Below are 12,000 nucleotides of genomic sequence, written 5' to 3'. Positions count from 1 at the left end.
AGTCTGTCTTCTACTCAGGACAACCAGGAGCCTGACCCCTCCAAATCACCCTCCGGACCTCCTTTTGGGCCCTAGAAGAGCCCCATCCAGACTTACCAAGCCCCAGTGCCGGTGGCTTTGCTAGCAGCCGAAGCTGGGATCAGCCTTGCTTTGCATCATGTGTCCCATAAGGGTTAATTCATGTGTTTTCCATCCCTTTGCCCCACATGCCGACCATAAATAGTGCAGCAATAGTCCCACAATTGCTCATTTAATTAAGGGAGAGATGATACTGTGTTTGGGAGGATTAGGGCCACACTAAAGGCCAAAGAGACAGCAGGGCCAGGCTGCTTTGCTGCCCATGTTGCATGGAGGGAGTCAGGGCTTTGCAGGTAAATCCCAGGTGGCACATCCCATCCTGCTTTCTGGGAGCCTGAGATAAGCAGCAGCATTCATTCCAGTGCTGGGTTCATGGGGCTTCCCCTGTGTTGACTGAGGCAGAGGCAGCTGTGACCCTGCTGAGCTTCTAGCTCTGATCTTACCCCTTGGTTACCTTTTCCCATACTCTGTTGAAATCAAACGTGCCCTCTCTCTGCCACAGCCAGCTTTCCCTGACCAGCCACTTTGTACCTTTAGGACATCTTCCCTCCTGACAGAATTTCAATGAGGTTTTGTTTGGTGTGTTTTTTTTATTTTTAAGAAAAAAAAAAAAAGAAAAAAAAAGAGAGAGAAAAAAAAGAATTTCATCCAAATGTCCAGTATGTCTAGTTTATCTGCTCCTGCTGTCTAGGTAGAAGCAGTGGCTATGGAAAAATGATAGACTTCTCCACTCCATTCTCGTAGCTGGATGGGTGAAAGAAGGGCTGCACAGCTGCATTTAGAGAAGGACATACCTCCTCCTGCTCTGTGACTTTTGGCAGGCTACATCCTGTGTGTTTGGTTGTTGTTGGTTTTTATTGGGGATCTCTGCTAGAAGCAAAATGGCAGGCTGGACAAGGGGTGGAACAATCACTAGAAATAGAATTCTGCTCTCAAAATGTCCGGGCTATGTCCATCTCTCTCCTTCATAGGCTGTAGAGATGGGGAGGTCCCCGAGGATGCACATCCTTACCCTTTACAAGGATCCCTGGATAAAGGCAGGTCTGGGGTATAGTACAATGGGAGACACTTCAGACAAATATGTGGTTTTTCTTGTAGTGCAAATCCCTCCCCTTATGGGCTTAAGGTATTTCCTGAGGGGGATGCATGGAGGGGGCAGTAGTAAGGCAGGATGAACCCCTGTGGGAATCTCCATCTCGTGATGGAGCACCTTCATGCAGGAATGGGGACAACAGCCCCCACGGGGTTGGTAGCGAGCCAAGAGACTGCCCAGTCCCATTGCTGTGGGTCAATGACCACCTCTTTGGGAAAGTGTTTGTGTCCTCTCGGCTGAGGCTGGGAAGAGCAAGATCTGGGGAGGCTGCGTGGTCCCCGTGAGCTGAGTACACTCTCTCCCCACTGGGCTTGGCAAGAGACAGGGATGCAGTTGTTTGGAGATTTGTTCAGCTCCAGATGTGGCTTGTTTCCTGCTTTTTTTTTATTCCTGCCAATGTGCACATTGCTATGGTGGCTCTGGTGCTGGGCACAGGTGGGTGGCAGCAGCAGGGTGAGCTGGCACCCAGGAGCAGAGCTGGTGCCCAAGTGGCATTCAGGGCTTGTGGAAATGGAGCAGGGCTTGAGGTTGGGAGTGAAACACCCCAACTGTCCTGTGCAGAAGGACATAGCCTGTCCACGTTATCCCCTGCAACATGTTTTAAGTACTGGAAAGGGGTGTTGTTGAGCAAGATGGCATGATGAATCAGATGTGGAGTTGGCGAAATGCCTGAGGACTCCTGCTTCTCGTCTTTTAGATGCCAGACTCTGAACCCTCCCTCTGCTCTATTCTGGCTGCATATTAGGTGGGCCTTTGTTCTTCTGAGACAGCATTAATTTGACTTTGTGGAGTGTAGAGATTTCTTTTTCCTGTTTTTGAATTTCTTAATCCACATCCTCTTGTCCACGTGTAGGAAAGCCTGTTACTGGTCACAAACAACCTCTGAGGGAATTTTCCATGAAGAGGGATGGCAGGATTTTTCTTTGTACACACGGCTTCAGAAATGGATGTCTTGTACCATTCATCTTTATGTGCCAACACTTTCTCTAATTAGACTGTGGATCAAATGAGCAAAGGAACTCAAGCGTAGCTCCACTGCAAGTCTGCTCCTACCATATCACCATCTGCTCTCCATGCACACAGGCAGGTGGGGATATCCTGGAGAGAAGGAGGTGTAGCTGTAGCTTGCCCACTCCCCTCCCGTTAGCGCTTCCACTCCTCATTACATAAGGTAGGCACAACCATGCCATTGCATTTACCCCACTGCCTGCATGCCCCAGGTCCCTTTCTATCCAGCATGTAACCCTCAGGTTGCCAGCCACGTGTCCACTTTGCCTTTTTGCAGTTTTATTGCTTCTCTGCTGGTCCGTTCCCTCCATCCCAACATTCATAAACATGCCAGGCAGGTCAGACAGTGATGGACCATAGATCAGTCTGTGCAATTGGCTTTGCCATGTCAGGGGATGCTGCTTCAAGCCCATCCTCATTTGATGGTGGTTTAGGAGGTCAGGGGTGGAGATGTGTTTGTTTCTTTGATTTTTAAATCCACAGTAAAATCCAAGAAAATTCCCTGTAGCGAGATATAAATGATTTTCACAGGTTTGCTGTAGGGGAAACATTGCCAATCAAAACTTACTATATTGATGTTTATCCTCAGAAAGTCCCAGCCACAGCAGGGAACTGGAGACTTTGATTCCCCCAATCCTTTTCATCAGAGTCTCCCCAGCATAATGAAGCTGAAAGAGAACATCCCATAGCAATTAGCAGGCCTGTGACACAGCACTGAACATGCTCAGTCTCTCTAAAGCTAAAGGGGATACCTTGTGAATAGAGCTGGGATAGCCCTGCTTTCCAAACTGTGACCAAGACTCAGTTTATTCGGTATTGATGAGCTCCCTGAACTTTCCTGCTTTGTAGTTGCTGAAGGAGTGGAAGGGGTCTGTGTAGCGACCCTGCGAGTGGACACGGGGAACCCTGCACACCAAGCTGGGATCAGTTAAAGACACGTTGAGATAAGGTTTCTGTGTAACCAGGGGTGGAAGAAGCTGAAGGGCTTTAACTGTCTTATTCCGCATATATTAATGTATGAAGCATCATTAGAGACTGTGAAGGAATAAATACATCCTATCATGGCATGAAGGCAACTCACATTCCTTGAAATTATGACTCAGTACAAGCTGATATTATTTCCCTGTCTCTATCTGTGCTACGATTATTTTTCCACTCTCTGCTTCCTGGCTCTCGGAGCAGTAACTTTCCCACACAGCACTGTAACTGAGAACACAAGCCTGACACGGACTGCTTTTCATTAACATCCATTTAAATGAGAGGGGGAGAGAGGCAGAGGCGTGTATTTGTTCTGGGGATTATGAGCTGTAATAAATTCTTTCTGGGGACTTTTGTTCACTCCTGGGATTTGCCTGCACTAAGCTTTGGGCTTCAGTTTGTGATCAGTAGTGTTACACTAAACCACACTTAAGGAAGTGTTCAAAGCCCCTGTTTGAAACGTAAGAGCTCTTCTCTCTATGGTCTGGCTTTAGACCTCATATTAGGTCTGCAAATGACTCTGCCAGGCTGCATAGTGTCCCAGTCCTCTCCACACTGGACATCTCCTGCCACGATTCAGATTCTGCATCTCTTCTCAGTTTGTCTTGCATGCAGTTGTAACGCCCTGGGAATTTCCATGGGGCTCCAAGCCCTGGATTCCCCTCTCTGACCAGCTTCAGTTGGGTGCCAAGCCCAAACTGTGGCTGCAGCCAGGACTTCATAGTTCATAGAGACTGGGATCACTCGGTCCCAGAGCGGGGATGCTGCAGGAAAGTGGCAGGGAGCCGTGGTGAGATCAGCCTGAGCCTGCAGCATCCCCTGCTCCTGGCTGTGAATCCTGACAAGCTTCCCGATGCAGCCCACGGAGCTCTGCCTGGCACAGCACCCTGCCTCCCAGCGCACAGCGTTGTCTTCCCTTCGCTTTATGGCTGCTCTTGCCCCGTGCCTTCCCCACCAACCTCATAAACTGAGCTGTGTGCCCAACTCTGCATGCAGCAGCCTCTTCCCACCCCATGTTCACCTTCTCAGCTGCACCGCAGAGAGCCCTGGAGGCAACCTCTGACTGCTCGGCCACCCCACACATTCTGTGCCCATGGCATTGCCCCTGCAGACCCTTCCAGCTCTTCCAGATCCACGCTGCTTTTCAGTGTGACAGTGAAGTCCCTATCCCATGGAAACTGAGAGGAGACCTTTTCTTCTTGTGAGAAGGTAACATTTAAAGGCATCCCTTGGGCTACCCTATCTGGCAGCCCAGCTGGTGCTCTTTTGTGTGCATGCCACTCTTGAAATGCCAGCTTTGGTCTTAAAGGGAGCCAGCAGAAGGCAGGGCTCGCTCCCACTGTAATTGATTCCTCATCGCTCCTCACTGGCCTTTATTCTCCCTTTTGTTTGGGAAGAAGGAATAATACAGATTACAAGAGAAATGTGAAGACTGCCTTGTTTGGGGAGAGGTAACAACAGGATTGCGGGCATCCTGGGATTTCTCTTGTGTTTGCCTGCCTCTGGTCAGCTGGAGAGATTCGGCAGCAGATAGATGGCCTGTCTTTGTGTGTGCCCTTAGGAAATGCCAGGCACATCTGACGGAGGAGACGGGGAAAGGGCGATGGCTAAACAGGCTAAACAAATAGGTGACAAAACTGGCCAGCTGGATTTGGACTCTGATACAAGAAACTGGATATGAATGTAGTACAAAAACAGACAAAAGACTTGGCTGCAACAGCTGGCACCGGAGAACATCCCACAAGGGCCTTTCACATCTCCACTGATAGAGGAATGGGGGTTAGAAAGTAGGTCCTACTTTGGTTTTTCTCCTTCTTTGACTATTGGAAAGGCAGAAGAGCTCAGGTATTCCTGTTCTCTAGTATATTCTTTCTCAGGTCTTAGAGCACTCGTAAAACATTTGATGTTTCTGAATTCCCCTCTCAGCCAGTGAATGTTATTATCCCTCTTCATTACCTTCATCATGTCATGTCAGCGGATAAGGGGAATAAAGCACAGAGGCTGAAAGCAGTTTGCTAAGGATCATGTGGCCAGTTAGTGTCACAGCTGTGAATGAGGTCCACGATCCCTGTGCATGAGTGGCCCGTGCATTGCCCACCTTCTGCACAGTGGCATTTGGGTGCTGAGTTTCTGCTCCAGGAGGAGCATCTTTGGGATCTTACAAGCATCAGGTTTGGCCTGAACTTGTGTGTCATGCTGAAAGCTACACAGGGTATGAGCAGAGTTAATTAGGTTTGAGAGGGGCATTGCCAGATTGCACAGAGGTGGGTGTGGGGAGGTGTGGGTTCACCAGGGGTCAGGAGCTATGGACATCGATATCTCCACCTTCCATTTTAGCCAGAGCCTTCGTCTACTTCCTGCGTAAGGATTCTGATGTAAGTAGGATCCTGGAACAACATCTGGTGCTAGGGCAGTGGGCTGCACCCAAAGCTTTCCCTTGGAAAACACAAAGCCCTGCAGCACTTGTTCCATCACGGAGCTGCCTTTCAGGCCAGACTGAAAAACAGAGATAAACTCTGAGCAATTAGAGAGATGACTTGGGGCTTTCTGTAGTGCAGGACTGCTAAGTTAGATGGCTCTGCCTGTAGCTCACTTCTGAATGTTCATTTCCAGGCACTTTCATCCCAGGATATATGCCATTAAGCTGGATTGGCAGACTGTGGCAGACAGACGCACAGAGGAAAGGACTAAAGCAGAAGACTTGTGCAATCTTTAACACCTACGATACTGTCAGCCCAGCTCATATGGGACAGGGGCTTCACCCCTGTTTAGTTTGAAGGCATAGAGAGTCCCTGCCATGTCTCCCAGAAGCACATTCCCAGTGACAGTGTTACTGGAGAAGGGAGGTTTTGTGGTTCTTTCCCAGCCTTGGGGAGGCTTTGTAACTTAGCTGGGATTGCACGTAGGCTACAAGCAGCAGATCTGATGCCCTTTGCACCTCTGACTGATTTATAAGACAGTCATGGACATGTTGCTTGGCTGTTTTGACCTTCAGTTTTTAACGTGTAGACAGGGATGGTGAAACATTGCATTTTGTGGGCAGACAGGGGAGCTTCCTTTCCAATTGCAAACCACTTGAAGAGTGCCTGCTCATGTTCAGTATAGTTCTACTAGGGAATTTGGAGGCCAGAAGGTTGAAACTTTTTCTCCTCTCGCTGCAAGGACAGTGAGCTGTCAGCCAGGAAATGCTCAGGCTCAGTTTGGGTTCAGGCCAGGTATTCACAGCCAGTACTTTGGGGGCACTGATTTGCATTCCAGATGCTTCCCTGGGTCCTTTTCTATCTCTCCTTCTCTTTTATCCTAGAGCACCAAAGTTCATTTGCCGCCTGATTTGTCCTAGCGCTGGCTGCTCAGCCAGGCTCTGATGCAGCAGATCCTAGCTGCAAGTCACCGAATGAGGTTAGAATAGACAGCGGTTGTTTTTAATCCGTGCTTGCTGGCAGCTCCACATTAATTCTTCATTCTCTCTCAGTTCCTCACCTCACCAGCTCTGGCCTCTGTAATTAGCTCCTCTGAACACACTCTGGCTGACATTGATCTATGGGGTTGCATAGATCCCGCGTGGGCCATCGGTTTGGCCACAGGCCCCAGTGAGGACCAGGTATCCTTCCTAGTGAGACTTCCCCTAAGCTCCAGAGGTAAAGGAGGACACCAAGAAGCCAGTGGCTCAAATCTGGTTTTGCCAGAGGCTCCTGTGGTGACTTCTGTCATCCTAGGCATCCTGCTTCCAGGAGGGAGATCCTGCTCGCTTGCCTCTGTGTCCCTGAGCTCGCACAGTGCCAGCTGATCCCAAGAGAGAAACAAGTTATTTCTCTCCTCACCTTGGGTTGTGGTGTGCATCCCAGCTGGGAAACTCAGAACCACTGGGGAAAGGAATTTGATAGCGGGATATTTCCAGGCAGAAGGATGTTTCCCCGCTTTCTCTTATTCACCTTTGGCTTGCAGGAATTGGAAGGGGGGTGTTAGCTCTGCATGCTGGTCAGATGCATCCCAGGTGGTGAGATGTCCACCAGATGACAGGAGGAAGCCCTCCTTCCCTGCGGACACTGCAGTCCTGCCCTCTTCCTGGTTGGTCAGGCCTTCGTCTAGTTTTCTCAGCCAGCATTAATGCTAGAGCTTCTGAATATTTCCAGTCAATAACCGTGCCCGTCTTTTCTCAGTTCACTAAATTATACACATATTTCATTCTTTTAACCTTTTCTTGTAAGTCAGCCATTCAGAATCTAAACATTTAATCATCTTTATTGTGCATCTCTGAACTCCCTGTGATGTATCTCGCTCTCTGACAGCCAGGCACTTGACAGGGGTACTTCCATGTCCTTGTCCTTCACACAGTAACCCCAGGGCTGACATGACAAGAAGAATTTCAGGGTATTGTATAGGAAGGAGGTTATCTAGGAAAGTCCCTTTCCCTATCCCTTCACCTGATGGTTCCCTGCTGCCTCTCAGAAAAGCACACCAGGTGGGAAAGTGACATCCCAAGCACAGACAGACTAAGGACACCTAAGTAAAGGCTGTTATTGCTTCTCTGCTCTCAGAGGTAATACGTCTGGGTATGGAGACCAGAAACACTGATGAACAACCGTAGAGTCGTGATTGATTTTTTTGGTTCACCAGCTGAATTGAAAAAAAAATAATAAAAAAAAAAGTGTTTCAGTTCAACCCCAAATGAATGTTTAAAAATGTTTTCATAAAAGGAAAAAAAAAAAAAACAGTCAGCTGGGGAGGATTGCTGAAAAGACACTATGGGAAGGTAAACAGTTTCATTTGTGGGTGGAGTGTAGGGGGGGGTGTGACACTTTTCAAAGCAAAAACTGGAAACGCTTTGAGATTTGTTGGCTTTGTTTTTGTTTTAATGGCAGACAAAACCTTGGGGGAATTGTTTTGATTGCAAGGGCCTAAAGCCAGTGCTGATTCACGGAATGTTTGTGTCCCCCTGAAACGTGGGGGCTGGGATGGGAGGCAAGTGGCTGCTGAGGGCACTGGTCACAATTCTAATAGCCAGAGCAAGGAGAAGGCTATAGGCTGCATGTGCCAGGTGTTAGTGGTGAATGCGGAGAGGGGAACGTGTGTCCTGGCCTCCCCAGTTCAAGTGGGATGTGGAGGAACTGGTGTGGGTCCACTGGAGAGGCATCAGGCTGGTCAAGGGCCAGGAACACATGTCCTGGAGAAGAGAGGTTGAAGGAGCTGGACTTGCTCAGCCTGGCGAAGAGGAGGCTGCTATCAGTTCTTGGCCCCCAACTATATGAAGGGCAACTACAAAGATAACTGGTCCAAACTCTTACCGGTAGTATGTGACAATATAACAGGGAACAGTGGCCACACGTGGCAGCACTGGGGGTTCATGTTGGACATTCAGAAAAGCTGTTGTCCTCAGAGAATTTCAAGACCTGGCCAGACAAAACCATGCTGCTCTGATCTAGAGCTGGAAATAGCTTCAGGCAGGAGGTTGAACAGGACCCCTCTGGAAGTCCCTTGTAGCAAGCCTTTCTGCCACCCATTTCTTGTGCAAGACCACATCGGCCATGCCACAGACTCTTTCTTCCTCATCAGCTCTTCTCTGTCTTTATCAGGCTCTGTATCCTCCCTTGGATAGCCCAGGTAGATGAAATATTGCCAGTGGGACATTCAGGTCAACCCAGGAGAAAGAGCTACGCCAAGGGTCAGCCCATCGGGCTGGGTTTCCTGCATGCCCCATGTCACCAGTGCCCGGTTTCTCCCCTACAGGCTCCTTGAATCTGCTGGTTCGCGTGCGGAACAAGCGGGCCATCGACACCCAGGTGTGGTCACTCAGCGGGAACCGGGGGAACATGTGGCAGCAAGCACACGTGCCCATCAACCCGCCAGGACCCTTCCAGGTAAGTTAGGGCCAACACCAAAGAGCTGCCTGCCACCTACCCTATCCATGTGCCATGGCCCATAGGACATCTCCCAGCACAGGTCTACCTCCATGGCATGGGGGCTGGTCAGGCATGGGGAGGGCACGTGGGAGCTCTGCACCCTCAGGGTTGCTGGAGCTAATTAGTGGAAATCAGAGGTGACAGCGCTGGAGGCTTCTCATAGCGTGTCTTACAAGAGCCCACCCCCACGATGCCTCTGGTTTAGGACCATAGGACAGCCTGTGAATGTGAACTGGGCATGCTGTATCTGCTTATCATTTATGAGTAACAGACAAGTGTGTGGCTTTGTTACTGGGTGTTTTATTGCAGGTGCCTTTGCCCAACAGGCTACTTGGCTGTCGTAGGGTTGTTTGTGAGAGCTGGGGCTGTGCAGGCTGGTAAGATGTGGTACTGTGGCAAAATGCCCAGTACGCTTTTGGGTACTGTAAAATAATAAATAAGGATTTAGTTACTCTTGTGAGTGCTATTCAGCGCTGGTTTTGCTCGTGTAACATACTAAATAAAGCAAAACTCTACATGCTCATTTTTTTACTCTGCAGACGCTCAGCACACAGGGGTTGGCCCACTAAGCTATGGGGCTCAGCCCTCCAAATCCTGTGAGTGCTGGAGAAATAGGGGGAGTTGTTCACTGGGGGCTGGTAAGGGTTGGTCTGTGCCCTGCTCGTCCCTGCAGAGCCCTGCAGTGAGGCTGTTCCCCCTGCGTGGGAAGGGAGCAGGTCCTCTGCAGCTTCACAGGGGGCTCTGCCCCGTGCTCTGGTTGCAGATCATCTTTGAAGGTGTCCGGGGCACGAGCTACGAGGGGGACATTGCCATCGATGATGTCACTCTGAAAAAGGGGGACTGTCCGAGGAAGCCAATTGGACCAAACAAGGGTGAGAGTGTGTGTGCCTCAGGGGACAACCAGCCGGTGGGAGTGCATACGTGAATGCATGTGCTAAGGATGTGCAGCTCATTTCAAAGCACATGTACTGGTGGGACCCAACAAGATGGTCAACTCCACCAACAGAAGATAGGAGAGGCCCTGTCAAACCCTTGAACTCATTCTTTATAGCAGTGAGTCAGCAAGAGCTCAGAGGAACAGCTGGATCCTGTAGGAGCTGTGCTGCCAGACTCCAGCATGCTGAAGTCCATGCCAGTCGGTTGGGTTGGGGGTGTCACCCCCAGGCCACTAAAAGCTTCTGCAATATCTCATTTCCTAGAAGCCCTAGGTATGGCAGCTTTGGAAAGGGAAAGTGCTAAAGGGCTTCTGCAGGGTTAAGTCAACCTTTATCCAGGAAAAAAAAATCTGCCTCTTGTGGCCTGGAGCAAGAAGGGCTGTGCTTCTTCCCATTGCTCTCTGAGCAGAGAGACATGGCCAGGCAGGGAATCACATGAGCAATGGGAGCAAGCTACCTGAGCTGAATATCACCTCCCTCCTTATCCTGACAATGGTGTTTAGCTATCATCCACATTTTCCTGGTGCCAGCTTTCCAGAAAATGAGACAGTCCCATCTCACTGACGTCGAAGCCGTAGCAAGGTGCACAACCAGTATGCAGGTGTTAGTCCCTGGGTAGGAATCACTGGTGTGTCTCATGCCTTAGTCCTGCCTGTGCCCTCAGTAACATGCCCCAGGTAGGCAGGAGAGCTGATGTCCACTGTATGCAAGCCAGAGATTTGTGAGCAAGGTTTGATTTGTTTTATTCATTTTTAAAGGAAAAAGAAAATAAAATGTTGAGAAAGAGTTCCTGTTAACAATTTTCTTAGTTCCAAAGGTAGAGGGGAAAACAAAACAGACAGAACACCCCAAAAATGTCCAAATTTCCAGTGCAGTTAAAGATCTGTTTCAGCCTAGCATGGCCAAACTTTAACCAAACCACAAGCAGAACTTTTTCTTTGGCTCAGGTTGAATCTTCTGAGGAAGAGAGGAGGGATGGATTGCAAAAGTAACCAAGATTCAGCATTTTTACCCGTGCTGGAAAGGAAATAAAATTGGGAAGCCTTGAAAATGTCCAGGGAAGGGTATAAAGACCTTTCATTAGATCTGAGATGTGCTTTGTGGTTTGGGGTGGGAGGAGAGGCTGTGACGCTGATGTGCACTGACGTGTTTGATGAGGTCTGTCTCTCTCCCATCACTAATTCTCTTTCTCTCTCCTTGGCTGGCAGCGGTTGCTCTTCCAGGAAGCGGTGTCCCAGCCCTGCACAGCCCTTGTCTTTGCGGCCCATTGACTTTCTTCCTTTACGTGCTGCTCAGATGATGGCAAGCGAGCGTTCCTGTCTTCGGACCGAGACATTCCTACTCCTTTCCTACTCAGCCACCTCTGCTCCTCTTCCTCCCCTCCTCACTGGCACACCAAAGTGTCCATACGTTACCAAAGACTGACAGGCATGACCACGCAAAGGGATCTGGTTCAGAACTGGAGCACTCCTTGAGAAAGTCGTAATGTCTAAAACAAAATTAAAAAAATAAAGACAAGTTTTTTTTAAAAGCACGTGCACAAGAGAGTGAGAGAAAGAGAGGAAGGAAGGAAAGAAACAGAAAAACAGGAAAGAAGGAACGAAAGACAAAAAATAGGAATGAAGAAATGTGAAGAGCAAATAAAGGAGGAAAAAAACCACCCCCATGTTTCCTTGGGAATGTCGGACAGGGCTTCCTCAGGGAAGTGGGAACTTGTTTTAAACAAACAAACAAACAAAAAATATATTAAAGCACAAATTTCTACCAGAACAGTTACCTTCTTTACTGCAGAGCCCACGGCTTCGTGGATGACACACCGCAGTGCTCCCCTCGGCGCCCCGTGCTCCCCTGCTGGCTGGGGCTGCCCTGCAGCATCGCAGCGGCAGCCCCACGTGCCGGCAGCCGGAGCACCTTGCCTCGTCCGCATGTGCTTCAGTGTCTCCATCCACCCACATCCTCCAGGCTCCCATGTATTTAATTGCCCCCCGTGTGGTTTGCTTTGGCTCGC

The 12,000-nt window shown here is 49.4% G+C and overlaps 1 protein-coding gene across 4 annotated transcripts in view; it reads left to right on the top strand.

Annotated features, from left to right (window-relative positions):
• Positions 1-11,422, top strand: part of MDGA1 (MAM domain containing glycosylphosphatidylinositol anchor 1) — a 136,732-nt gene extending 125,310 nt beyond the window's left edge. For all 4 annotated transcript variants that reach the window (XM_040552848.1, XM_040552847.1, XM_040552846.1 and 1 more), the window contains exons 15-17: positions 8,885-9,015; positions 9,821-9,929; positions 11,201-11,422. In XM_040552848.1, the coding sequence (XP_040408782.1) occupies positions 8,885-9,015; positions 9,821-9,929; positions 11,201-11,292 (332 nt within the window). In that variant the 3' untranslated portion in view covers positions 11,293-11,422. The remainder of the gene's footprint in view (positions 1-8,884; positions 9,016-9,820; positions 9,930-11,200) is intronic.
• The last annotated feature ends 578 nt before the right edge of the window (positions 11,423-12,000 follow it).

The sequence above is a fragment of the Cygnus olor genome, chromosome 3, assembly GCF_009769625.2.
Source record: "Cygnus olor isolate bCygOlo1 chromosome 3, bCygOlo1.pri.v2, whole genome shotgun sequence".
NCBI lineage: Eukaryota > Metazoa > Chordata > Aves > Anseriformes > Anatidae > Cygnus > Cygnus olor.
The sequence above is the reverse complement of the archived record's forward strand: the minus strand, read 5'-3'. Positions and strand labels throughout refer to the sequence as shown.